Source organism: Lissotriton vulgaris, chromosome 3_1 (assembly GCF_964263255.1).
Source record: "Lissotriton vulgaris chromosome 3_1, aLisVul1.2, whole genome shotgun sequence".
Lineage (NCBI taxonomy): Eukaryota > Metazoa > Chordata > Amphibia > Caudata > Salamandridae > Lissotriton > Lissotriton vulgaris.
Window position 1 is genome coordinate 7,752,417 of NC_141689.1, and position 27,213 is coordinate 7,779,629.

Consider the following 27,213-nt stretch of genomic DNA (forward strand, 5'->3'; position numbering starts at 1 on the left):
AATAGTCGATGGTTTCTTTGAAAGTTCCGAATCAGAGTCAAAAGAGAATCTGGACTGGTTAGCCAAACGAGCATGTAAATCGGACATAGATAAATCAGCAGGATCTGCATAGGTCACCTCATCAATGTTAGTAACAGGAATAGTATTTAATAAAGGACTTGATATGGCAGGCATCTCGAGGGACACCTCCTGATCTGCACCAGATGTAATAGCCAGCACAGAGTGCCTCACCATGGAAGGACAGGATACAGCCGGTGTCATGCTATGAAGAATCGGCCACCCTGTGTGTCTTGACATTGTCAATAGAAATAAATCTGTTTTCTTTACGACCTGAAAGTGGTGGTAAAATGACTGTTCTTGTGCCCTTCACTCCAAGGACCCGAACCGGCGCTCGATATGAGGGACCAAACTCCTTTTTGTTATCGATCTTCTCTCGAACCAGTTCTCCAACTTGGGGTAGCCAGCCAACTACCGGGATCTGCAACGCATCATCCGACGTGGAGGGCAAGTGTTCCTTTGCAAGACTGTCTCTGGTCTTTTGTAGATCCTGTAAAACATTGCAATGTTCATCTACGTCAAAGGCCGCGGCCTGGGCCTCGCAGTCTGCACCATCAAGGTCAGGGACGTACATCTTGATACCAAAGAGCATTTCGTATGGGGTCCGCCCACCCAGAGACCTTCTAGGGAGATTATTAAGCGCACGCTGCACGCCATAGAGGTGGGTCAGCCAGTTTCTACCAGTGCCTATAACTCGGGCTGTCAAAGATTGCTTTAAGTCGCGGTTCATTCTTTCTACCACAGAATTGCCCTCAGGCCTGTAGGGGCTTGAAAACTTCACCTGTACTCCCAACGAAACCATAGCATCCTTATACGCCTTAGAGGCGAAAGCCGGACCCTGGTCCGAATGGAAAGCACCACAAGCAAAGATTCCCACAAAGACACGCAAATCCTTAATGACAGTCCGTGAATCAGCGCTGCGATGCGGCCATAACCACACAAAGCGTGTGCATGAGTCAACTGCTACTAAGATGTATTTATACGCAGTATCAGAAGAAAAAGGACCGCAGTGATCCAAATAAACACATCCAAGTGGTTTATTAGAGATGTACAACTGTGTCTGAGGCGGACGCGCAGCAGTAGAAGGCTTAATCTGCTGACAAATGTCACACATAAGGACATAATCGCGCGTCTGTTTGTACAGTCCCCGCCACCAGAACCTCTGTTGTAGCTGAGATACAGTGGCTGAGACGCCCGCATGCGCAGACGCCACACCCTCATGAGCCGCTGTAATCAGAGAAGCTCTGCGATCCGAGTTGGGAACTAGACGCTCTCCAACTTCAGGAATTTTCACATAAGGAACCTTATCGGGACTTAAGTGGTATGTGTATTTCGAAGGGAACCCCGCAGGATATTTACCTCCCTTCGCTGTGGCAGCAACAGCCGCCAAGATGTCATCATCTATTTTGCTTTTGGACCTTGTGACTGCTGCAACTAAGTATTTCGATACCGCTGACTTCGCTGCTTCATCAGCAAGCGAGTTGCCAACAGCGTGGACTCCCACGCGCTGGTGGCCGAGAGTATGAATCACAAACACGAGCGGCAGCTTTTCTTTAAGTTCCGCCACTCGGACCCAGATCATTTTATGTTTTATTGTGCTACCTTTGGAATCACGAAAATCATTCTGAATCCAAAAGAACAAGTTCTCATTGTAAGACTGGACACAGTAGTAAGAATCACTTACGATTAAAGTTGTCACACTAGGATCTGCGTACTCCAATGCGAGCATAAGAGCACGGAGCTCTGCTAATTGTGCGGTGCAGTCTCCAAGCGTCTGCGTGTGCACGACACTGGACTCGAACTCATTGTTCACCATGGCACCGACCACAATGGCGCAAGCGGAAACGTAGGCATGTTTAGAGCCATGCGCAACCTGCGCCGAACCATCCGTGTAAATGATACAGTGGAAATCCTCCAACGGCCGCATTGCTAAAGGAGCAGGATGAACAAATTCATACTGTAAATACTCCTGCGACCGTAAAGCGGCGTCAAAAATAAACGTGACATCCTGAGATGTCAAGGAAGTAGCCCACTGAATCCACCGAGGGTGCAAAGCTTTAGAATTAGGTACACTGGCTTTCGTGACCGCCTCCAAGGCAGGACACGGGGTAACAACCAACATGCGCTTTCCCTGCGACAGGGCCCGTTCTTTAAGAATTGCCATCTGCACAGCCGTTAACACTTTCTCCACAGTGGAAAAACGCAGTTCAGCCGAAGTGTACAAGTGCGACTTGTAAGCAATAGGTACAGTATCCCCCTCATTAAAAGTCAGGTACGTGAAACCCACCGTCCCAGGGATAATTCTTATCACCAGGTTGGTCTGGTTATCACGGGTCTGTAAGTAGTCAGAAGTGAGCAAATCAGCCTGCAAAGACTGCAGAATGGCCGAATGCTCAGGCAGCCAGCATGATTTGGAAAAAGATGGTTGTACCAAGGCATATAAAGGCTTGATACGCTGGGCATATTCCGGAATGTATGTCCTCCCGAAATTTAAAAAACCCAGTAAAGACTGTAATTTTTTCAGAGTTGTCGGAGAGCGCAACTGCGCGCACTTCTCCAGGAAGTGAGGAGCCAATCCCTTTCCTTCATGGTTAAGTTCATAACCTAGAAACAACACTGTGTACTCCGCAATGTGTGACTTTGCAAAGTTAAACTTGTAACCCATGTCTGCAAAGTTACAAATTATGCTGTTTACTCGACACAGATGCACCCAAAGCTCGTCGTCTGTGAGATAAATGTCATCCACATACGAACATGCAACTGGATCGAAACTCTCTAAAAGAGAGACTATGCGGGCGGAAAACACTCCAGGACTATTTTTATATCCCATTGGGAGTCGTTTAAACATTTTTTGTACGCCGCCGCATGTAAAACTGGTCCATTGGGAACTTAGACCATCTAATCTATGTGCATAAAAACCATTGGAAATGTCAAGCGTGGTTTTAAACCGTTTACGCTCAAGACTATTCACTAGGGCAGAGCCGTGAGTATTCTGTACTGCACAGCTACGGCAATGCGAGTTCAAATGCCGGTAATCCAAAACCAGACGATATGAGCCGTCCGGCTTGTTAACAGTAAAAAGGGGATTATTCATTGGTGACACACATGTTTCAATTACACCTTGATATTCCAATTGTTCAAGGATAGCCGCGACCGAAGCTTTAGCTTCACGCCGTATGGGATACTGGGGTTGTGGCTGAGGCTGTGACCGTAAAGGAATCTCATGGCTAGGGGACAATTTATCCCAGCAACACTGATTTCGGTACACAGCCGGCGCAAGCGCCAGAGCCCACTCTTCTGCAAAATGCAGCGCTTCCACTCTCGGTACAGTGTGCGCGAAACTGGGGAGGATTACCTCCTCCCCTCGCGGAGCTGCGAGAACAAAAGGTGGGGGCCAGTCAGCCTCCGAAAGCAAAATATCATACGTATCCGAAAGATTCTCCCAAAATACCCCTTTTACAGTTCGCTGCATGTCACCTTCAATTAACAGGACAATTTCAAAAAGTCTTTCAGGGGGAGCAACATGTGTATCAGCTGTTTCGATTACAACATAAGTGTCAGTCGCTGTCACCTTCAACAGTGGACGGAGGGCCTCTCTCACTATGGTAATCTCCGCCGCGCTGTCCAGCAAGGTCAGAGCCCACGTCAGATTCCGAAGCCGCGTTCTCACTATCTGGGGCATATCGATGTGCCGTTAAGGCTGCGACTTTCTTCTTGGCAAACTGCGGTCTCTTTGGCGTAGAGTCGTCCCGCTGGTCCCCTTCACTTCGCGTGCGGGGCTGGCCACGTCCTTGCTGACCACCCCTGCCCCTGCCGCCCCCTCCACCACCGGTTGACGGAGCCGATGAGTCCTGAAAGGAACGAGGAGAGCGTTGGTCAGATGCCTGATATCTGTCAGGCGATTTAATCGTAGCGCGGTCGCGCAATTCATAAACACGCTCTGACTGCGCAGGTTGTGAAGGCGCCGGACCCGAGACCTGTGTCTGTTGTTGTTGTTGCTTACCCTGATTCTGCTTTTTAGGCCAATTTTGTTTTTTGGACCTGGGCTGTCCACCTGTTTCCGAAGACTGCCCCTGGGGCTGCTTCTTTTCTTTTTCAAGAAAAACCTTCGCACCCTTAGAATTGCGGCCAACCATTTTATAAGCCGCCACAATTATTCTTGCCAGCTGACGGGGTTTCTCGGCATCGGGAATTAACGCCAGACCATTGGCCACTTGAAAGTTCACTGCATCCCCTTTTACATTGGCAAGGATAATACCGCAAACTGTCTCAAATGAACCGTTCAGGCGCATACCCAACTCAACCGCCGACTCAGGTCCGTGATCATCCTGAACACGTTTGAGGATCGCAGACAGGTTCGACACTGACGGTGTGCCAAAGCACCTCGAGTAAACCGCTGCAAAAGTCTTACCCCATGTCTCACAGTCAACAAGTTCCGGGGCTAAATCTTTCGGTAAACTAAGCGTAAGAATCTGGTGTTTTTCACCCGGAGTCGTATTAGGAAACACAGCCTCCAGCTGGTCGAATTTCTCGGCAAGCCAGTAAGGAAAATCATCCTTATTGTCTGGCTTTCTGCCCATAACGGAATTCACCAAGACAGGACTGATTTTCAAGCCAGCCTGGTCTGCTCGAAGCTGCGCACCTGCGGGGGCTGCGCCATGAATATTACGACCAATGTAATGAACAAGCGCTCTAATCACTCCAACCGCGACCTCATGAAGACGCCGCAGGTCACCTACGTTACAAGTGGTGCGATTAGGATGAGGAGTAAATCCACCCAACGCGGGCCAATTTGTGCCCGGAATGGATAAGGGACCTAACCTCGGAGCCGTTAAAGAATGGGGTAGGGCGCCACCAAACCAAACTCCGTGCTGCCAAGCGTCTATAGGTACTTCCAGTGCCCTGTACGGAGCATAAGCCGCCGGTACATCCGTGGCAGTGTATGAATGGTAGACACCCGAATTAGCGTCCACTTCCGGAAATGTCACCCAGGAATAAAACAATTCGTACGGGTACGCATGTTCCGCACTCACCACTAGAACCACAGCTAAGCCTTCCGCGGGTACATTATAACCCCGCAAGTGGTCGCGAACCGCGACGCGGCTATGCTGCGCTATTTCCACTGCCATGTTAGCACAGGAAGAAGAAAGAAAAGACAAAGAACACTTTGTAGCGCAACTGGGTAGTGATTCAAAGAAACCTTTTTTAGAAGAATTCAAGCTTGAAAAGACCTATTTCAAAAACAGGTAGGTTTTTCCGACACCACCGTTTACCGGAAACGGGAATGAAGGTGTTAAGGTTTGAATGATATACTACTCGAGTGTCATGAAATAAGGCCAACCAAACCGTTGGGCGCCATGTAGCAGGGTTTCCGTTCTCCCACAGAACTGTGCATAGAGATCTAGAACCTCAGTGAGTTAGGATGATCCAAAAACTCATCTCAGTGTCAGAAATCTCGTTACCTAGCTAGCTACAGTGTCTCATGGATCATTATGGAATGATCCATGTATTAGACAAACCAGAACATGATCTTTAGAATACCTCAGGAGTCGTGGAACACATGAACACTCTTTCGTTATATAATCATTTCAAACCAAAACTGAGAGTCAAAGAACACAAGTGCAAGTTTGAAATATTTATTATTCAATGCAAAGTTCTCAAACGCAGTATCTTGTATAATACCAAAATGCAGATTATAAAAATCAGAGTCAGCAGCATAGTCACTAATCCATAGTAAGCAAAAGGTGCTAGCATGTTATAATGCAATTTCTATAGAAATCTGTATCACCTATATTTCGCGCACCCTATCTAGCATATTATATTATATCTAAGAAGGTCTCATTCGGGTTTTAGCAGGGCGGCCCCATACCTCTCAATGTCAGTAGGAGCAGTTCACATCAACCGCTACCTGCTCTCTTCATGCGCAGCACCAAGTGTCTACGTTCATTCCGTGTAACTCTATCTTAAACCCGCGTAGAGCCCAAAATGTTGGCATCAACATTATTTGTGTTATGTCTAATGTGGTGCGAGGATCAAGCCTCCCAGCAACCTTGTGTTAGGTTAATTTCAGAGTGTGCAGCTCTCAGTGTGCAGACAGTTGTACCAATTGTACCAGGCAAAGCTGATAGCATAGAAATAACATATTATTCTCAAATAAACCACCTCACCGCTTCTAGGGTGAAGGCGACAACAACAAGTATGTGTCGTGTGCAAAACTGAAGCCGAAGGAAAAAAGGCTGTTTAAACATGTAATGCACTCATGCTAACTTAACGCAATATATGTAACGAAGTATCCATATGACACTACCTTATACTTACAATGCACCTTGCCCTTGAGCCTACCATATGGGTGACTAATATGAAGTTAAGGGAAGGTTTAGGGACTGGCAAGGGGGTGCCCTTGCCCAGTCAGCATGACAGTACCAGACTGCACGCAGGTTCTGCAATGGCAGACCTTAGACATATTTTACCTGGCTGCTTCTGTGGGTGGCACAACCAGTGCTGCAAGCCCACTAGCAGCATTTGGATATACAATTCCTGGGCCCTCCTGGTGCACTGTATTGGGGTCTGACAGTAAACCAAATAAGCCAATCATGGAATCCAATCAATATATACATTTTATACAGGGAGGGCATATACACTTTAGCACTGGTCAGCAGGGGTAAAGTGCCCAGAGTCATTAAACCAACACAAGCAGGTCAGAGAGAATATTGGGGGAAGGCAAAAAGTTCAGGGATGACCCTGCAGAGGGAGCCAAGTCCAACAGCCTATCAAGGATATTAGAAGAATTTTGAGCATGCCCTACTGACTCAAACCTTACACGACTATCCATACCTCCCTTATTTCCTGAGTTCCCTGGGCGGCTTCTCATTTGTCCTAAGTAACTCGAGGAAAAGAGGGTGCACCAGGACGAAACATCGCTTGTCCGCCTCTTCCACCACCTCTATAAGATGGACCATAAACCTGAGCTAACATAACTTTTGTTTTTAAATCCTTAGTCTTTTTATCCTCCTTGCCTTTTTCTTCCAATTCCTGACGTTCATAATACTGGGCAAAGTCAAAAGGGAAACTGGGGAAGAAGTAGTCCATGAACTCTCGCTTGTCTTTAGGCGACTAGCTATTCCTGGCAACATGTTCGCGCCAAATTTGTCAACGAACAGCTGCTTGCCCATGTCATCTGTCAATGACTGCTCACTAAAGTCATGGAATGTCTCCTCAAACCATGTAAAGAAATCAGAAACTGACTCATGGGCATTTGCTTACAGGATGCTAACATAGTCCAGTTTATCTTTTTAGAATATATAAGGGTTTTCAATTTAACAATGATAACCTTTGGGAGGTCTAACATCTCTTGTTGTGGTTTCTGCGCAGGGGCCCTTTCTGCATCTTTTCTCTCTATTTCTGTCCAAATATCCCCACATTTTTCTGAGCATCTACTTTCCGAATAAATCTACACATATCAGGGGATAAAAAAGTCAAAAAACATGTCAATGCCAGGCAAAGCCATAGTGCAAGAACTAATAGCCCCCTCAACTTCTTCGTAAAAGGCAGCCGGATATTTCCGCGGGTCAGGCAAAGCAGCTTTAAGCGCCATGACACCCGCTCTACTTCAAAGAGTTTAAACCCAATTGTAAACAAAATATCCCTTTGCATCTGCTGAATCTTTATTATCACTCGATCCTGCACCCCTAGGAGGGACATATAAAGGTGCAGCTTCACGCATTGGTTTCCCATGAACTACAGTATACCTATCTGTCCCAGGAACTCCCTCCTGCGTCACGGGGGTCTGAGCAGTTTGTTCAACTGAAGCAGCTGCCTTTTTCTCCTCTCGCAAATGGAACACATCGGCTCGTAGTTTAACCACACGTCTAATTAAATCGGCCACCTGAGAAGGGAGAAAATGACTGTCACTCAATTGTTTATGATCATATTTTATATCAGCAGGCTTTAATTCTTAGGAATGTTTCCTAAAACTCCCAATTACTTCTTCAGCAAATGACTCTGTGAAATATAACTGCTCTGACTCTGACCATTGCTGAACCTCTACTATAATGTCTGGAGCAGAGGTGGTACCGCAAGCTGCTTTTTGAGCAGCAGATCTAACAGCGGCTGCACGGTCAGCGAGCAACATTGAACTAGTGTGTCGTTTAGGGTCTAATCTTGTCCCTGTGTGATCTGGGGAAGATTTGTCATCATCAGAATCATCCTCGGGGGTAGAGGGAAACATATACGGTGGCAGAGATCGATCTAACAAAATTAAATCATCCTGTAGTTTATTAAGTAGAGAATAGAGGGGGCGCCGGACAGGGTATTTGCCGTTTACCTGTAGACTGTGTTCCCTATCCTATTTTTCTTTTATTTCCTTCAGTTCATTATTTTTCATTTGTCTGCGCTTTTAGATAGATATTTGTGCGCTGTTCTTTGCCTGCTAAAGCTTGCTCTTTCCTCACTATCTCATGCGCTTCTTTCATCCACATTCGCACACAGTCAAACATATCTGGTCTACTTTTGCACTTAAACACACACTGTTCCACATACTTAATTTTCATAATATCGTATGACCCATATATTGGCCATCGTAAATCAGGATCCTTCTTAGTAAATTTGTTCCATAGTGCACTATACATTATGGAAGAAATGCTATGTTTAATATACATATCCCTATTTGGTGTCCCCTCGGGGGGAGCCAGCTGATTGTGTTCTAAATCCATATTGGTACCTCCAAGAAAGCAACACATCCTTTGAAGCGTGCTTGAAACATTCATGCCAAAAACATGATAGTATATATAATATTATAACAAAGTGGTAATTAACACCAATATTGTTCCGTTCATGAATTCAAAATTGAGAAAAAAATCTCGTCATTACCTGCCTATATAAATTGCAATTTATATATACCCAAATCAAACCAGAATCTTATTTTTATTTATTTATTTGGCGATTTATAAAGCGCCTGGTGACCCGGAGGCATCCCCGCGCTATGAGGGTTTGTATATCCAGAAGAGAGGGAAGAGGGGGAAGGCATTACTTGGGGAATAGGAGAGTTTTCAGTTTTTTTCTGAACCCTAAGTAGTTGGGTTCGAGTCTGAGGGTACGTGGGAGAGAATTCCAACCCGTGGAGGCTTTAACAGAGAATCGCCGACCTCCCGTGCGAGTCTTTTTAAATTTGGGGATGTTAGCTAGGTGTTCATTCTCGGACCGCAGGGATCTGGAAGCTTTATAGGGCGTAACTAGGTCGCTGAGGATGGAGGGGCCGCTTCCGTTAATCAGTTTGTACGCCGTACACATGGCTTTGAATTCCACCCTTTGGCGAACAGGGAGCCAGTGCAGGGCTTTAATGGCAGGTTTCGCTGATGCTCTGGCGGGGAGATTCATGATTAGACGGGCTGCTGCATTCTGAGTACGTTGCAGTTTCGCCAGGGTGTACTCGGGGACCCCCAAGTAGACCGTGTTGCTATAGTCCAGGCGTGATAGTATGAGCCCTTGGACTAATAGTTTCCTGGATGCAAGGGGGAGTAGGGGGAGGATCTTGCGTGTGGTGCGCATGAGCCCAAAGCATGTCCCTGCGGTTTTGGCCGCTTGTGTTTTCATTGAGAGCTCGGGTTCGATCCATACTCCCAAGGTCTTAATTTCGCGTTTCGGGATGGGAATTTCTCCGAACACTTCTGGCCAGACCGTTGAGGGAATGGTCGCCCACTGTTTCCCCATGAGCATCACTTCGGTCTTTGACCCGTTAAGTTTTAGTGATGAATCACACATCCAACCATGGATCTCTGTGAGGCAGTTAGCCAGGTTGTCTGGGTGGTCGTCAAGTTGTGATAGGGAGACGACCAGTTGTGTGTCATCGGCGTAGCTCACAATTTTTATACCGTATGGTGTTACCACGTCCTCAAGGGGGGCCATGTAGGCGTTAAAGAGCGTCGGGCTCAGGGACGAACCCTGAGGGACTCCGCTCATGAGGGGAAGGATAGAAGAGCGATGGTTGCCGTCCCACACTTGGAACGTACGCCCGGCAAGGAAGGACTCCATCCATCTGAGTGCCGTTCCGGTGAGCCCTGCTGCCGCCAACCGCCGGAGAAGGACACGGTGGTTAACAGTGTCAAAGGCAGCACTGAGATCCAGGAGGATCACTGCCACTGACCCTCCTGAATCTAGAATGCGCCTTGCCTCCTCGATGACGGCAAGAAGGGCCGTGTCTGTGCCGTGGCCAGGGCGGAACCCAGTTTGGGATTGTCGTAGGATGTTGTTATCCTCCAGAAACTGAGACAATTGTCCGTTGATCAGTCTCTCGGCTATCTTACTAATGCCTGGGAGGAGTGAGATTGGCCGATAGTTTGCCAAATCTGCTGGGTCTAGCTGGGGTTTTTTGAGGAGTGCCTTCACCACTGCACTCTTCCAGCTGGCAGGAACAGATCCCTGGGCAAGTGAGCTATTTATGAGCTCCGTGATAGTGGGGATGATGACGGGTGCTACCGTTTTGAGGACTCTGATGGGTGCTGGGTCCAAAGGAGATCCGCTTTTCATTTTGGTTAGAGTGTCTTTTACCTCGTTGCAGGTTACTGGCCTAAATGTTGCCAGTTGGGGGTGTGGGCTGTCATCAATCGGCCTACGGGGTGGATCATTGTCCGTGTGACTGGAGGGGTGGGGAGGTGGAAGCGATGCTAGGATACGGGCAATTTTATCATTGAAGTAGGTGGCTAATTCATTGCTCCGGTCTACCGGGGGGGAGTTGGTGGAAGGGGTGGAAGGGACTTTCAGAAGTTCTTTTACGATTAGAAACGATTCCCTGGCTGAGTTAGTGGATTCTTTTATCCGTGTATCGTAGTGCGCAGTTTTAGAGCGCCTAATGGCAGTTTTGTATAGTCTAACTGCATTTTGATAGGCTTCCTTGTTGGAGTGCTGCCAATTTTTCCTCCAAGATCGTTCGGCTTTCTTGCAATCTTTGCGTAGTGAGCGGAGTTCAGAGGTATACCAAGGTGCAGAGACTGGTTTGCCAGTGTTGTTCTCACGATTTCTAAGTGGGAGGACGGAGTTCAGGGAGGTGGTAATCCACTCTCTATATTTACCATCGGCGATGGCCGGGTCATCTGCGTAAGCAGGTATAGTTGACTTTAAGGTCCTGGTCCATTCTTCAGTGGAGAGTTTGGGCCATGCCCTGTCCCTGGAGTATGTAGGTGGTTTTTGGGGTTTCTTAAACATTCCCGGTAGTTGGAATGCAACTAGAAAGTGGTCCGTCCAGGGGAGAGGGAGGGGATCACTTGCATGCATAGTGAGGGTGCTTGTGAACACAGGGTCCAACAGGTGCCCTTTGTTGTGAGTGGCCTCGGAGTTTAGGAGGTGGATGTCGAGAGCCTCTAGATCGGTGATCAGGTCGACAGCCACCGAGTCTAAAGGGTCATTAAAATGGATATTAAGGTCCCCTAATAACATGAAGTTGGTGATGGCATGGGCCTGTGTGGCAACCGTATCCAAGAGAGCGCTAGCAAAGGTGCCTGGGGAGCCCGGAGGGCGGTACACTAGGAGCCCTGTAAGTGAGATGGTCGGGTCTAACTTAATAGTGAAATGCAGGCTTTCAGATTCGGGGATCTGCGCATCATTAGTTTTGCAGAGGAAATGATCCCGGTGGATGATGGCGACCCCACCACCCCTGCCTAAGGGACGCGGTAGGGATTGAATGAGGAAGCCAGGTGGAGTTGCCAGCACCATATCTGACGCCGAGTGTGGTGAAAGCCAGGTTTCCGTCAGGAACAGGACGTCTATGTCAAGGTCTTCTATAAGGTGGTTAATCCGTATTGCGTGCTTGGGGAGCGAGCGACAATTTAGCGTCGCAAGTTTAAGGGCTGAGGGTTTTTGGGGTCGGGTGGGGAGTTTAAGCTGGACTGGGTGACAATGAGTGCAGCTACTGAATGTTCCGTTTAAGTCGTGAACATATTTGCAGGAGGAAGCCCTAAGGGGTCTTAGACTGAGGAGGTCCCGACGAGAGTATCTTACCTTTGTGGCGGATGTATCAGACAGGGGTTCTGGCCCTAGGCCCGGTCGTGCGCGGACGGGCGCAGACGGGCTTGCCTTAGGCGCGCCTTCGGCGCGCAAACGGCGCTCCCGCTGCGCTCGTCCGCTGCGCTGGTATGGCCGGCACATTTGTAGTGGGTATAAAGGGCGTGGTCACGCAATGGGCGTGGCTAAGCCTTTTGACCGCGCTGGCGGTGAGGTGAGGGCGTTCCCCTGTATCAGCGGTGGGCTCGCTGTGTCAGGAGGGTTGGGGGGGCTGCTTTAGCGCTGACAAGCCGGCGCTGTGTTCAAGGTGAGCTTCGTTCGATTTTTAAAAACACAGATAACAATGAAAGTGACAGTTTTAAAATCAGAGGTCAAGTGTGAGCGTGCAGTCCTCCGGCTTCCGCCTCAGAGGATATTCAAATGAGAGTGGATCGTTGCGCTGTCTGACAGCGTTTAAGTACTGTTTCCTGGTGGGCGTGGTCACGCAATGGGCGTGGCTAAGCCTTTTGACCGCGCTGGCGGTGAGGTGAGGGCGTTCCCCTGTATCAGCGGTGGGCTCGCTGTGTCAGGAGGGTTGGGAGGGCTGCTTTAGCGCTGACAAGCCGGCGCTGTGTTCAAGGTGAGCTTCGTTCGATTTTTAAAAACACAGATAACAATGAAAGTGACAGTTTTAAAATCAGAGGTCAGGTGTGAGCGTGCAGTCCTCCGGCTTCCGCCTCAGAGGATATTCAAATGAGAGTGGATCGTTGCGCTGTCTGACAGCGTTTAAGTACTGTTTCCTGGTGGGCGTGGTCACGCAATGGGCGTGGCTAAGCCTTTTGACCGCGCTGGCGGTGAGGTGAGGGCGTTCCCCTGTATCAGCGGTGGGCTCGCTGTGTCAGGAGGGTTGGGAGGGCTGCTTTAGCGCTGACAAGCCGGCGCTGTGTTCAAGGTGAGCTTCGTTCGATTTTTAAAAACACAGATAACAATGAAAGTGACAGTTTTAAAATCAGAGGTCAGGTGTGAGCGTGCAGTCCTCCGGCTTCCGCCTCAGAGGATATTCAAATGAGAGTGGATCGTTGCGCTGTCTGACAGCGTTTAAGTACTGTTTCCTGGTGGGCGTGGTCACGCAATGGGCGTGGCTAAGCCTTTTGACCGCGCTGGCGGTGAGGTGAGGGCGTTCCCCTGTATCAGCGGTGGGCTCGCTGTGTCAGGAGGGTTGGGAGGGCTGCTTTAGCGCTGACAAGCCGGCGCTGTGTTCAAGGTGAGCTTCGTTCGATTTTTAAAAACACAGATAACAATGAAAGTGACAGTTTTAAAATCAGAGGTCAGGTGTGAGCGTGCAGTCCTCCGGCTTCCGCCTCAGAGGATATTCAAATGAGAGTGGGTAAACAAATCAAGAAGTGTCGCATCCAACGACCTTACCAAGCAAAAGTCTCCAGCCTCCAACTACCAAGCTCTGAATTGGCCAAACGGTCACTGTAAGACGAACGCCAAAAGGATCTCAGTCAAAGAACGGCATCTCCTGGAGGGTTGAATTGGGAAGATCGGAAAAGCACTCCGGCCTGCAAAGACAAGGGCCACCTCATGCAGTGTACATCCTAAACGAGATTCCAAACCTCCGTCAAGACCACTCCGTCTGACATCCGAATCGCGGATGAGCCCCACGTTGCCTGCCAATTTGTGGAGGTGAGCCTTTTCAGCAGCCCACCTGGTGCAGGGGTTCGCCCTTTTGCGCACTGGTCCTTTAGACTGACAAAGTAGAGATTGGCACGGAAGCCGTAATATCAAGAAAGTATTTTATTAGGACTCATGAGTGGAACTGCATCGATACAGAACCCTCAGGCAATGTTTAAGGCAGCACATGGAGTACAGAAATCATGGCCTTTTACATTGTAGTAAGTGCAGTATAAGCATGGAGGTTCAAAAAGAAGCAGTACAAGTGCACACATAAAGAGACATTCACATACAAGGACACATGAGAATCGCTTAGCCAACAAAATGGGAGGAGCTAAATCACTGCTCACATCAGTTAAAATAGCCTGGCAGTTGAGTACAAGACAGGTGAATCCTAACAGCTAAAACTTCTCTGAGCATGCACAGTACTCAGGTTCAGTGCTGCAGGAGCTAACTATAGACAATGACTCAAGCGTAATAGAGAAGCAGGCAAAAGCAAAGACGGGGAAGCATATGGCAAACATATGGCTTAACTAAAATGGATGCCAAAAACAAAATGGCTTCAGCTCATGCTAACAGTAATCTCTGCCAAGTTTCAACAGCTAGACACACCAATGAATGTCCTTGTAATTTAGAATACTTTCACGCTTTCCATGGATTCAATCCTTGTAACACTGCAAATAATACTGCATTCCCATGTATACACCGGGGCATGTCTATGCCTTCCTGGTACCTCTTCACCAATCTCTTCCTTTACATTTCTAAGATCCATTTCCTCTTGTGTACTAGGAGTACCATCTTTTTCTCATAGCATTGGCAAGTTGTTTCAACTACATTTTCTCCCTAGTAAAATGATACCTTACTTGTGTGGGTGGGCCAATGGCCTGCAACTGACATTCTGGGCAAACCCCACCCCTGAACTTTGGAGAACAAATATCCCTGGTGTCTAGTAGACTTTCTGCCCTGGGGGCCAGATAAGAGGCCCCCATCTGCCTCCGGTGGGTTTGGGGCATTGGCAGGCTGATTTGGGTAGCCCCCATCGCTACCTAGAAAAATAAAAAATAAAAAATTAATCCCTGGTGCCGTGTGCTTTTTGCCCCGATTGCCCTCCTAGGTGGGAGGCAGAAAGACTTTTGCCTATTTTGGGTGCAGAAGGGTTGGAGCATGGCATGCTCATTCTAGGCAGCCCCCACCCCTGACCTACAAAAAAAATAACCCCTGGTGTCTAGGGTGCTTTCTGCGCCCCTGTGGAACAACATCATGTCAAAAGTGGAACACGCCCAAATGGATGTATAAAATCCCTATGTACAATTATAAAATACAATAAAAGTTATTATGAAAAAACTTTGTTGTAATTCATAATGCGGTCTTCAAATTTTGGAGCGAGGTAGTTGTCAAAAATGGAATGCATTCACACAGAAGAAAAATACTGCACAGCATGATATAATCTCATTTAATCTAATGGCTAATCCTGGTAACGTGTTCTTTTTGGCCACGCCCATCCCAGGAATTTTGCCATTGCTATGACAATCACTTCTGGTGTGTCAGTTTTTAGGATTCTTTCGGCCTCACTGTTCCCAAGAGCCTACAAATTGGTGTCAACCAGATATGGCGTGGAGCACTATAATTTCTTATTCTTTTAGAAGTGTTCTAGGATGAATTTTATTGTATCATTATGCAATGGTTTTTATTAAGAAAGCATACATCTATTTAAATAAATACATTTAAAAAAATGAAAATATCAGCTTCCATTAAATCACGTACATTATTTATAATAATTTCTCAAAATAGGAAATTCAGATACCATGGACAACAGGAACAAACAATGAATAATGCCAGAAATAAATGTGGATCATATATTTGAGAATTATATCTAAAATACTAACATATGTCATTCAAGAAGCGGCCTAAATTAAAGGGGAAAACAGGATAATTATGACAAATCAATCCACTAGCATTTCTTATTCCCGAAAGACCATCATTGTGCCGAGTCCAGTTCCCAGCAGCCGTCCATGGACTACAGGGTTCCCAAACTCAAATATCCTCATTGTGGAATGACAATCTAACTCATGTTTTCATGGTGGGGTAGTAAGAGATTTGGACCATACACTAACGACAACCCATAACCACCTCAGAAGCATGGATAGAGACATGCAGACATATCACAGAACATTCAACACTATGCAACCATATACCTGGTCATAATCTCACAAGAAACCACGGGCCATTGTACACAATTGAGATCCAAGTCATTCTGGAGGTTGCTGAAGGCTTGTGTCTTCAGCCAACAGGATAATATTGCCCTTGGATCATAGCTTTCATGCGCCTGTAGTGCTAGAACATGTATGCACTAAGAAACTCTATAGGTTAGCTCTTGTTCAACCTGTTGCTTCCATAACCTTTATTTACTGTTATTACTTTGTGACATACTGTATCCAAGTTTTAATAGCGCAGCCCCTCCTAGGTTAACCCTTGGCCCTCCTTGACCACTTCTCACCCTTGATGAATCAAGACTGAAACAGGAAGGTATGGTGTCCAAAGAGAAGTGCGGTAAGACCTGAGCCCCTGGGACTCAAGACGTAGACAGTTACAACTGAACTAATAAATCACCTTTACCTGTTGCAGGACTGTCATAAAAAAATAATTCCAACATGTACCAGCAAAAGTAGTGGCCAAGTGGAAGATAGATTTTACTCTGATTCTCCTGTCTATGTTGTCATCCTAGATTCCCACTGAAAGAGCAATTAACACATATTGTGATCTTTTTTATTTTAGGAAAATCATGTTGTGGAGAAATTCAACCAGCTCCTACTTAATTATGACATAAATGAAGATATAAGTACTGCTTCTAAGGACATTGGAGAAAGGATGCAAACCCTACAGCAGTATCTCATCGCCAGGAACATCGAATCGATGGGCCTAAACATCTGGTGTCATGGAAGTTTGAATAACGCCTTAGAGGAGAATATGTCACTGACCGAACAGCTGAGTCTCCTTCTGGCAACAGCACAAGTGACACTGAAAGATTGTGACCTAGATACAACTGAACTTCAGCAGTATAAAGACGAGCTTGACATCAAATACTGCTTTCTTATGTGTATCCTGCACATGCTCCACAAAACAAACAAGAGTTTAGCTGGGAAATTGTCAAGAGAAGTATTTTCTGATCTCTCCAGAAGCAGCCAAGACTTTCTAGAGCACATTTTATTTAGTGGAGTCTGGACCCACATCCAGGCTGTTAGATTCACTCTAAACGTGCAGGAGAGCAATATTTCACAAGAGAAGGTGGAGAGCATACTCCGACTTGTACAGACGTATCAGATTGATATAAACACGACCATTGTATCTTTGAAAGACCAGGATCCTCTGCTGCTTCTGCAGCAACACGTAAAAAATGAAAAGGACAAAGATTTGAAAGCCATAATAGCAGAAATGAGAAAAAACAATTATCCGGGAAAGGCTCTTTCTATCCTGGACCAAGTGCTGAGTGAAGTTGAAGCTCGGCTTCCAGCATTTAAAACCCTAGATCTGGATGAAACAATGAAGAAAGAAGGTATAGCCATGACCAGATCAATGGACTTTGAAAATCCTGATATTGAGATACTGGTGAAAATGTTGATTGGTTTGTGTGTGGCTGTTCAGGACACCACGACTATTACAAATAACTCGGGAGAGAAGATTGAGGGATATTTTCCACGCATGACTCAGCTCGCAGCTCTATTAGTTCTTCTCATGTCTAAAGCCCCTGAATGCAATGGTTGTCTTTTGGAGATCTTTACCGGAGAGGGTAAATCTACCATCGTGGCCATGCTCGCCCTTATTCATGCCATCCGAGGGAAGAAGGTTGATGTTATCACAAGTTCACCAGTGCTTGCCCGTCGAGATCAAGAAGAATGGATCAAACTCTACAAGATGTTTGATGTGTCTTGTAGTGTTGTGCCACCTCCAGGGTTAGATGAATGTACTGACTCAAGAGAAATTGACAAGGCAATTAAAAAGGCGTATGCAGCTGATATTATGTACGGCACTGTTGGAAACTTTGCTGCTGACATTCTAAAACAAGAGTTTGAAAAATATAAAACCAGAGGAGGTCGGACCTTTGACATAGCCATTGTGGATGAAGTGGACTATATGACCTTAGACAGCGGCGTCCAAGTCACATACCTTTCTCATGCAGCAACAGGAATGCGGCACTTAGAACAACTGCTGGCAGCCATCTGGGCAAAGATGTGCACTTGCCAACGCATCCAGGAGGCCAAAACTGGTGACATTCTTTGGGCCACAGGAACACAATACTTTCACAAAGTTGCTGCTACAGCTGTCATGGGGTCAAAGACATCAAAGCATTTCTCCTCGTTTGACATTCTAATGCCGGGACTGCAGCTGGGGTTCTTTACTGAAGAGGATGTGAAGAAGCTTCAATCCACCCTAGTAGAGTCTGATCAGCCAATCACTCAAGCTCCACAAGACTCTGCAATCAAAGAACTCATGGATAAACTGGGGCCGGCTCAGCAGCGAGATCTCTTGTCTATATTTCAGAAGGTTCTTGAAGATGCGGTTGTTTTTGAATATTATGAGGTAAAGGATGGTAAAGCATCGGAATTTGAGATCAGTTCTACATCAGACAATAAATCCACATCTGATCATGACAAAATTTGCATTCTTCTCCAGGAACATGGCTGTGCCTGTGTGGTGATGAGCGAGAAGGGTCTCATAGAAGGAGCGGTCACCGAACTGGAATCAAGAATCAGGTACTCAGATACCTATCAGCCACCTGATAAACAAGAGAACAAGGATGAGAACTTTATTCTCCTGCCAGCCTACCTGAAGGAATATACTCGGGATAGGATGAAGGTCTTTGTGGAAAATGCTATGAAGGCAATCGTGATGGAGAAGGATCGAGAGTACATGATAGAATCATCCACAGACACAAGTCGTTTGATGTCCACCTCGCCCATCTATGAATACCACTCCATCATCCCAGTGGACTTCAAAGCCACGGGTGTCCTTGAGAAGAACAAGCGCTGGGGTGACGGCTTACAGCAGTTCCTGGAGATGAAGCACCAGCTGGCGATCTCACCACTGTCCAATGTCACCAACTTCATGTCAAATTTCCATTTCTTTCAGCGATACACTAACGGCACAGGCATGTTCGGGGTCTCTGGGACCCTAGGGGATGAAGCAGAGGTAGAGTTTCTTAAAAAGCACTACAAGGTATCCTGCTATGTTATGCCTACTCACCGCCATACAAAGAGGACTGAGCTACCAACTCTACAGGTCGTAGGAGGCCATGAACCCTGGATCAAAAGTATCTGTGAACATGTGAAGGAGCGCACAAGTCCAAGCCAGTGGGGCAAGGGCCAAGCAGCATTAGTTGTCTGCGAAGATGTGAAAACAGCTGGAAAGCTTCAAAAAGAGTTAATAGAATTAAAAGCTATTTCCAAGCCAGATAAAATAAGTTTGTATACCAGAAGTGATAAAGACAATATTGAAACAAGAATTTTTGATGCAGGAGATGTTATAATTGCCACAAACCTCGGTGGAAGAGGCACAGATGTTAAAGTCACTAAAGATGTGAATAAATGTGGGGGACTCTTTGTGATTCTCACACATTTTCCCACAAACATGAGGGTAGAAAAGCAGATATTTGGCAGAACCTCCCGTAAAGGAAACCCGGGCATGGTCCAGATGATATTAAACTATGATGAACTGTCAGCATCCTATCAGGACCAACCCATCGAGGTGATGAGACAACTCAGAGCAGACTACCAGAAAACGCAGATCGCAGAGATGGAGGCTGAGGAGCTCTTTGAACTACAAATGCGAGAAGAACTCTTTCAGAAGTTTTGTGAACATCTCAATGTTTTTCAGGGGAATTACAATAAGACTGAACAACGTGATATTTATAAGACTTCTGATTCATCGAATGACAGGGGCTCCTTTGATTACTCTCAGACAAAGCTAGACTACCGACCAGCTCTCAATGCGTTAAAGGAGAGCTGGGCTCTTTGGCTCACACTACATGAAAAGGACATAGATAAACACAAAGACATCAAAGAGCTCAAAAGAGACCTTAGCCAAGTGATTCAGAAGAGAGCAGACAGCCTCCTGCAAGGAGAATCTGATAACTTCTACGACTTCATCAAACAAGCTATGGATCGCATGTACCTACACACTCAGAATAAAGGATCGGATTATGGGGCGCTATCATTCTGGCAGAAAGCAGAGAAGACGGATCGGGTATACCGTGCCGTCTCACTCTACAATCAGGCCTACATTACAATCAATCTGGGACAGGCAGGCTACATGCAGAAGGCATTGGATCTCTTGAAAGATTCTAAGCAGATGATGGAAATCTATATATCTGAGGTGACAAACACCACTGTTTCCTGCCAGATGTCCTGCTTAGCCAAGTTTGAACCTCACAAAAGAGATGATCCCAACTTCTCAAAACAAATGCAGACGCGCATGAGTCTATTCAAGTCCTGGATCGATTACATCGATAAATCCATTGCAAAGCTAACTGAGCTCCAAAAGAACAAAAGCAACGCTATTACCAAGGACCAAGCTGTCTTCTCATTGTCAACTGATCACAGTCCTATAACAACCGATGAACTGAATGTGCTGTATGACTATGGCCTGTCCTTTGTGTTTGAAGTCGAGAAGAGGCCTGAATTCTGCATCAGTGCTCTCGTTTGCTTCATAATTGGAGCTTTGCAGGTCCTCGCTGGGATTCTTGTGTGTGTTTTCACCTGTGGGACGGCTAGTCAGTTCGGAATGGGTGTGATTTCTGAGGGTGTATCGGATATGATATCGGGGATCGAAGGGATGATAAAAGGGGCATTCGATTGGGCAGAATGGGCAATATCCAAGGCCATTAGTATTGGGCTATCACTTATAACTGCAGGGTTTAGCATCATTAAAAAGGCAGCACAGGCTGTTGTGAAAGTGACAAAAGGTCTACTCAATGGAACCAAAACATTTGCATCTCTTGCCGATGACATCATTCGTTCCGGAAAAGCGCTAGTTTCTTCCGTTAAAACATCAGTAACATCAGCCACCTCTGCCATTTCCAAAAATACTCTATCCCAATCCATTAAAACCCTCGCCTCGAGTTCTGCCATGAAGAAGAACTTTGTGCAGGCAGTGAAGTACACTGGTCAAGAAATGGCCAAACAAGGAGTTATTCAAGTATTAGATTATGGCATGGATGAAGCTCTCGAATGTGTCTTCAAGGACATATTTGTAAAAGCCTTTAAAGGCATGATAGCAAACTCCATCAAGCAGAATCAAGTTTTGAAACAAACAATTATAAAGTTTACAGTGGTCAATGGGGTGCCCGAGGGTGCCCTAAAAACAGAAAACCCAAAGACTTTTCAGATTCGAGACACCCATAAACAGATGATGAATAGTGCAATGGAAGATATTTGCCGGTCTGCTGTCGATGACATTGCTGAGGATTACAGCACCATGGAAACGTTCTTTGCTTATCTCGACTCTATGAAAGATGGCATTCTGAAAATCATGAACGAGGCCAAAGCAAAAGGAGTCATCCAGAAAGGAATCAAGCTGAGTGTTGAAGTCGGAAAAAAAACTGTGGAGTTTGTGCAGATGATAAGTTCTGCCCCAACTCAAGACATGATTGACAATCGAGTCATTCCTTTCATAGTCAAAGAATGCGATGAGCTAGAATCTGATGCCGACTATAAGGATGATGGACGCCGCAACTTCCCAGCTGTAGAGAAAATGAAAGATCAACTATTGGATATGATATCCCAAAAGATCAATGATAACTTTGTTGATTTGCTTTCAAGCCGCCTAAACGGGTTGGTGAGTAAACCTCTGCATAAAGCAGTGAATGAGCAAGCAGGTAAAATTGTCGACAATATTCTTGGAAGGAATAAGACTGAGAGATTCTTCATTGAACAAGAACACAATGATATGGAAAAGACATCATTTGAGGGAGCAACTAATAAATTAACAGAAGTTCAGCAGAAAGAAGTCAATGATTATGTGAAGAAAATGCAGGATACAAGCTGCCCGGCGACCGAGCTGGACCTGAACGTCCTCACCAAGAGTGACCTGATGAAGGGGAAAGGCATCAAGGTCATCATGGTGGACGAGAATCAGAAGAAGATCTCCACGGAGGTCTACCCGGGCAAAGACTCCGCTGCCGGCGTCATCACCCTGCAGCTGCAGAAAGTAAAGGAGAAAGCTGAAGGGTAAGACAGCAATTGATGATTGCTAACAGAACAACTCATAGATATATCTGCTGATTATTAATTAAATATTGTAAATTTGCTTAAATGCACGCTCTGTCATTAGTGACCAACAAATTCATGTCAGATGGGAAGAAGATGGGCAGTCTCCAGGAATCACTTATAGCCTGCACTGATGTATGTCACTCATAACTTGCACTGATTGTCTGCACTGATGGCTTTCACTACTAATCTGTACTGATTGTGTGCACTGATGGTCTTCACTACTAATCAGTACTGATTGTGTGCACTGATGGCCTTCACTACTAATCTGCAATGATAGTCTTCACTGATGGCCTTCACTTCTAATCTGTACTGATTGTGTGCACTGATGTCCTTCACTAGTAATCTGTACTGATTGTGTCCACTGATGGCCTTCACTACTAACCTGCACTGACAGTCTTCACTGATGGCTTTCACTACTAATCTGTGCTGATTATATGCACTGATGGCCTTCACTAGTAATCTGTGCTGATAGTATGCACTGATGGCCTTCACTACTAATCTGTACTGATAGTCTACACTGAAGGCCTTCACTAGTAATCTGTACTGATTGTGTGCTCTGATGGCCTTCACTACTAATCTGTACTGATTGTGTGCACTGATGGGCTTAATCGCTCATCTGTATTGATTGTGCGCACTGATGGCCTTCTCTACTAATCTGTACAGATAGTCTGCACTGATGGCCTTCACTACTAATCAGTACTGATTGTGTGCACTGATGGCCTTCACTACTAATCTGTACTGATTGTGTGCACTGATGGCCTTCACTAAAAATCTGTACTGATTGTGTGCACTGATGGCCTTCACTACTAATATGTGCTGATTGTGTGCAATGAAGGCCTTCACTACTAACCTGCACTGATAGTCTTCACTGATGGCCTTCACTACTAATCTGTACTGACAGTCTACACGGATGGCCTTCACTAGTAATCTATACTGACAGTCTGCACTGATGGCCTTCACTACTAATCTGTACTGATTGTGTGCACTGATGGCCTTCATTGCTCATCTGTACTGATTGTGTGCACTGAAGGCCTTCTCTTCTAATCTGTACTGATAGTCTGCACTGATGGCCTTCACTACTAATCTGTACTGATTTTGTGTACTGATGGCCTTCACTACTAATCTGTTCTGATTGTGTGCACTGATGGCCTTCACTACTAATCTGCACTGAGTGTGGGCACTGATGGCCCTCACTAGTAATCTGTACTGATTGTGTGCACTGATGGCATTCACTACTAATCTGCACTGATAGTCTTCACTGATGGCCTTCACTACTAATCTGTTCTGATTGTGTGCACTGATGTCCTTCACTAGTAATCTGTACTGATTGTGTCCACTGATGGCCTTCACTACTAACCTGCACTGACAGTCTTCACTGATGGCTTTCACTACTAATCTGTGCTGATTTTATGCACTGATGGCCTTCACTAGTAATCTGTGCTGATAGTATGCACTGATGGCCTTCACAACTAATCTGTACTGATAGTCTACTCTGATGGCCTTCACTAGTAATCTGTACTGATTGTGTGCACTGATGGCCTTCACTACTAATCTGTACTGATTGTGTGCACTGATGGCCTTCCCTACCAATCTGTACTGATTGTGTGCACTGATGGCCTTTACTACTAATCTGTGCTGATTGTGTGCAATGAAGGCCTTCACTACTAACCTGCACTGATAGTCTTCACTGATATCCTTCACTACTAATCTGTACTGACAGTCTGCACTGATGGCCTTCACTAGTAATCTATACTGATTGTGTGCACTGATGGCCTTCACTACTAATCTGTACTGATTATGTGCTCTGATGGTCTTCACTACTAATCTGTACTGATTGTGTGCACTGATGGCCTTAATTGCTCATCTGTACTGATTGTGTGCACTGATGGCCTTCTCTACTAATCTGTACTGATAGTCTGCACTGATGGCCTTCACTACTAATCAGTACTGATTGTATGCACTGATGGCCTTCACTACTAATCTGTACTGATTGTGTGCACTGATGGCCTTCACTACCAATCTGTACTGATTGTGTGCACTGATGACCTTCACTACTAATCTGTGCTGATTGTGTACAATGAAGGCCTTCACTACTAACCTGCACTGATAGTCTTCACTGATATCCTTCACTACTAATCTGTACTGACAGTCTGCACTGATGGCCTTCACTAGTAATCTATACTGATTGTGTGCACTGATGGCCTTCACTACCAATCTGTACTGATTGTGTGCACTGATGACCTTCACTACTAATCTGTGCTGATTGTGTACAATGAAGGCCTTCACTACTAACCTGCACTGATAGTCTTCACTGATATCCTTCACTACTAATCTGTACTGACAGTCTGCACTGATGGCCTTCACTAGTAATCTATACTGATTGTGTGCAATGATGGCCTTCACTACTAATCTGTACTGATTGTGTGCACTTATGGCCTTCACAACTAATCTGTACTGATTGTGTGCACTGATGTCTGTCACTCATAACTTGCACTGATGGTCTGCACTGATGGCTTTTACTACTAATATGTACTGATTGTGTGCACTGATGGCTTTAACTACTAATCTGTACTGATTGTGTGCACTGATGGCCTTCACTGCTAATCTGTACTGATAGTCTGCAAAGATGGCCTTCAATACTAATATGTCCTGATTGTGTGCACTGATGGCCTTCACTACTAATCTATACTGATTGTGTGCACTTATGGCCTTCACAACTAATCTGTACTGATTGTGTGCACTGATGTCTGTCACTCATAACTTGCACTGATGGTCTGCACTGATGGCTTTCACTACTAATCTGTACTGATTGTGTGCACTGATGGCCTTAACTACTAATCTGTACTGATTGTGTGCTCTGATGGCCTTTACTACTAATCTGCACTGAATGTGGGCACTGATGGCCTTCACTAGTAATCTGTACTGATTTTGTGCACTGATGGCCTTCACTGCTAATCTGTACTGATAGTCTGCAAAGATGGCCTTCAATACTAATATGTCCTGATTGTGTGCACTGATGGCCTTAACTACTAATCTGTACTGATTGTGTGCTCTGATGGCCTTTACTACTAATCTGCACTGAATGTCGGCACTGATGGCCTTCACTAGTAATCTGTACTGATTTTGTGCACTGATGGCCTTCACTGCTAATCTGTACTGATAGTCTGCAAAGATGGCCTTCAATACTAATATGTCCTGATTGTGTGCACTGATGGCCTTCACTACTAATCTGTACTGATTATGTGCACTGATGTCCTTCACTAGTAATCTGTACTGATTGTGTCCACTGATGGCCTTCACTACTAATATTGTGCTGATTGTATGCAATGATGGCCTTCACTAGTAATCTCTGTTGATAGTATGCACTGATGGCCTTCACTACTAATCTGTACAGATATTCTACACTGATGGCCTTCACTAGTAATCTCTACTGATAGTCTGCACTGATGGCCTTCACTACTAATCAGTACTGATTGTGTGCACTCATGGCCTTCACTACTAATCTGTACTGCTAGTCTGCACTTATGGCCTTCACTACTAATCTCTACTGATTGTGCGCACTGATGGCCTTCACTACTAATCTGTGCTGATTGTGTGTACTGGTGGCCTTCACTACTAACCTGCACTGATAGTCTTCACTGATAGCCTTCACTACTAAACTGTACTGATTGTCTACACTGATGGTCTTCACTAGTAATCTGTACTGAATGTGTGCACTGATGGCCTACACTACTTATCTGTACTGATTGTGTGCACTGATGGCCTTCACTAGTAATCTGTACTGATTGTGTCCACTGATGGACTTCACTGCTGACCTGCACTGATAGTCTTCACTGATGGCTTTCCCAACTAATCTGTGCTGATTGTATGCACTGATGGCCTTCACTAGTAATCTGTACTGATTGTCTGTACTGATGGCCTTCACTACTAATCTGTACTGATTGTGTGCACTGATGACCTTCATTGCTCATCCGTACTGATTGTGTGCACTGATGGCCTTCTCTACTAATCTGTAATGATAGTCTGCACTGATGGCCTTCACTAGTAATCTGTACTGATTGTGTGCACTGATGGCCTTCACTACTAATTTGTACTGATTGTGTGCACTTACAGCCTTCACGACTAATTTGTACTGATTGTGTGAAGTGATGGCCCCCACTACTAATCTGTGCTGATTGTGTGCACTGATGGCCTTCACTACTAACCTGCACTGATAGTCTTCACTGATGGCCTTCTCTACTAAACTGTATTGATAGTCTACACTGATGGCCTTCATTAGTAATCCGTACCGATAGTCTACACTGATGGACTTCTCTACTAATCTGTACTGATTGTCTGCACTGGTGACCTTCACTACTAATCTGTACTGATTCTGTGCACTGATGGCTTTCACTACTAATCTGTTCTGATTTTGTGCACTGATGGCCTTCACTACTAATCTGTACTGATTGTGTGCACTGATGGCCTTCACTACTAATCTGTGCTGATTATGTGCACTGAGGGCCTTCACTACTAACCTGCACTGATAGTCTTCTAAAATGGCCTTCACTAGTAATCTGTACTGATTGTGTGCACTGATGGCCTTCACTACTAATCTGTACTGATTGTGTGCACTGACGGCCTTCACTTTCAATCTGTACTGATTGTGTGCACTGATGGCCTTCACGACTAATCTGTACTGATTATGTGAAGTGATGGCCTCCACTACTAATCTGTGCTGATTATGTGCACTGATGGCCTTCACTACTAACCTACACTGATAGTCTTCACCGATGGCCTTCACTACTAAACTGCACTGATAGTCTACATTGATGGCCTTCATTAGTAATCTGTACTGATAGTCTACACTGATGACCTTCACTACTAATCTGTACTGATTATGTGCACTGATGGCCTTCACTACTACTCTGTACTGATTGTGTGCACTGTTGGCCTTCACTACTTATCTGTACTGATTGTGTGCACTGATTTCCTTCACTACTAATCCGTGCTGATTGTGTGCACTGATGGCCTTCACTACTAATCTGTACTGATTGTGTGCACTTACAGCCTTCACGACTAATTTGTACTGATTGTGTGAAGTGATGGCCTCCACTACTAACCTGCACTGATAGTCTTCACTGATGGCCTTCACTACTAAACTGTACTGATAGTCTACACCAATGGCCTTCATTAGTAACCAGTTCTGATAGTCTACACTGATGGCCTTCACTACTAAGCTGTACTGATTGTCTGCACTGAT

At 45.6% G+C, this 27,213-nt stretch overlaps 1 protein-coding gene across 1 annotated transcript in view; it reads left to right on the forward strand.

The window, feature by feature from the left end:
* Positions 1–27,213, forward strand: part of LOC147725807 (uncharacterized) — a 724,833-nt gene that overhangs the window by 328,897 nt on the left and 368,723 nt on the right. The window contains exon 4 of the mRNA XM_086962786.1: positions 16,483–21,929. Within this exon, the coding sequence (XP_086818912.1) occupies positions 16,483–21,929 (5,447 nt within the window). The remainder of the gene's footprint in view (positions 1–16,482; positions 21,930–27,213) is intronic.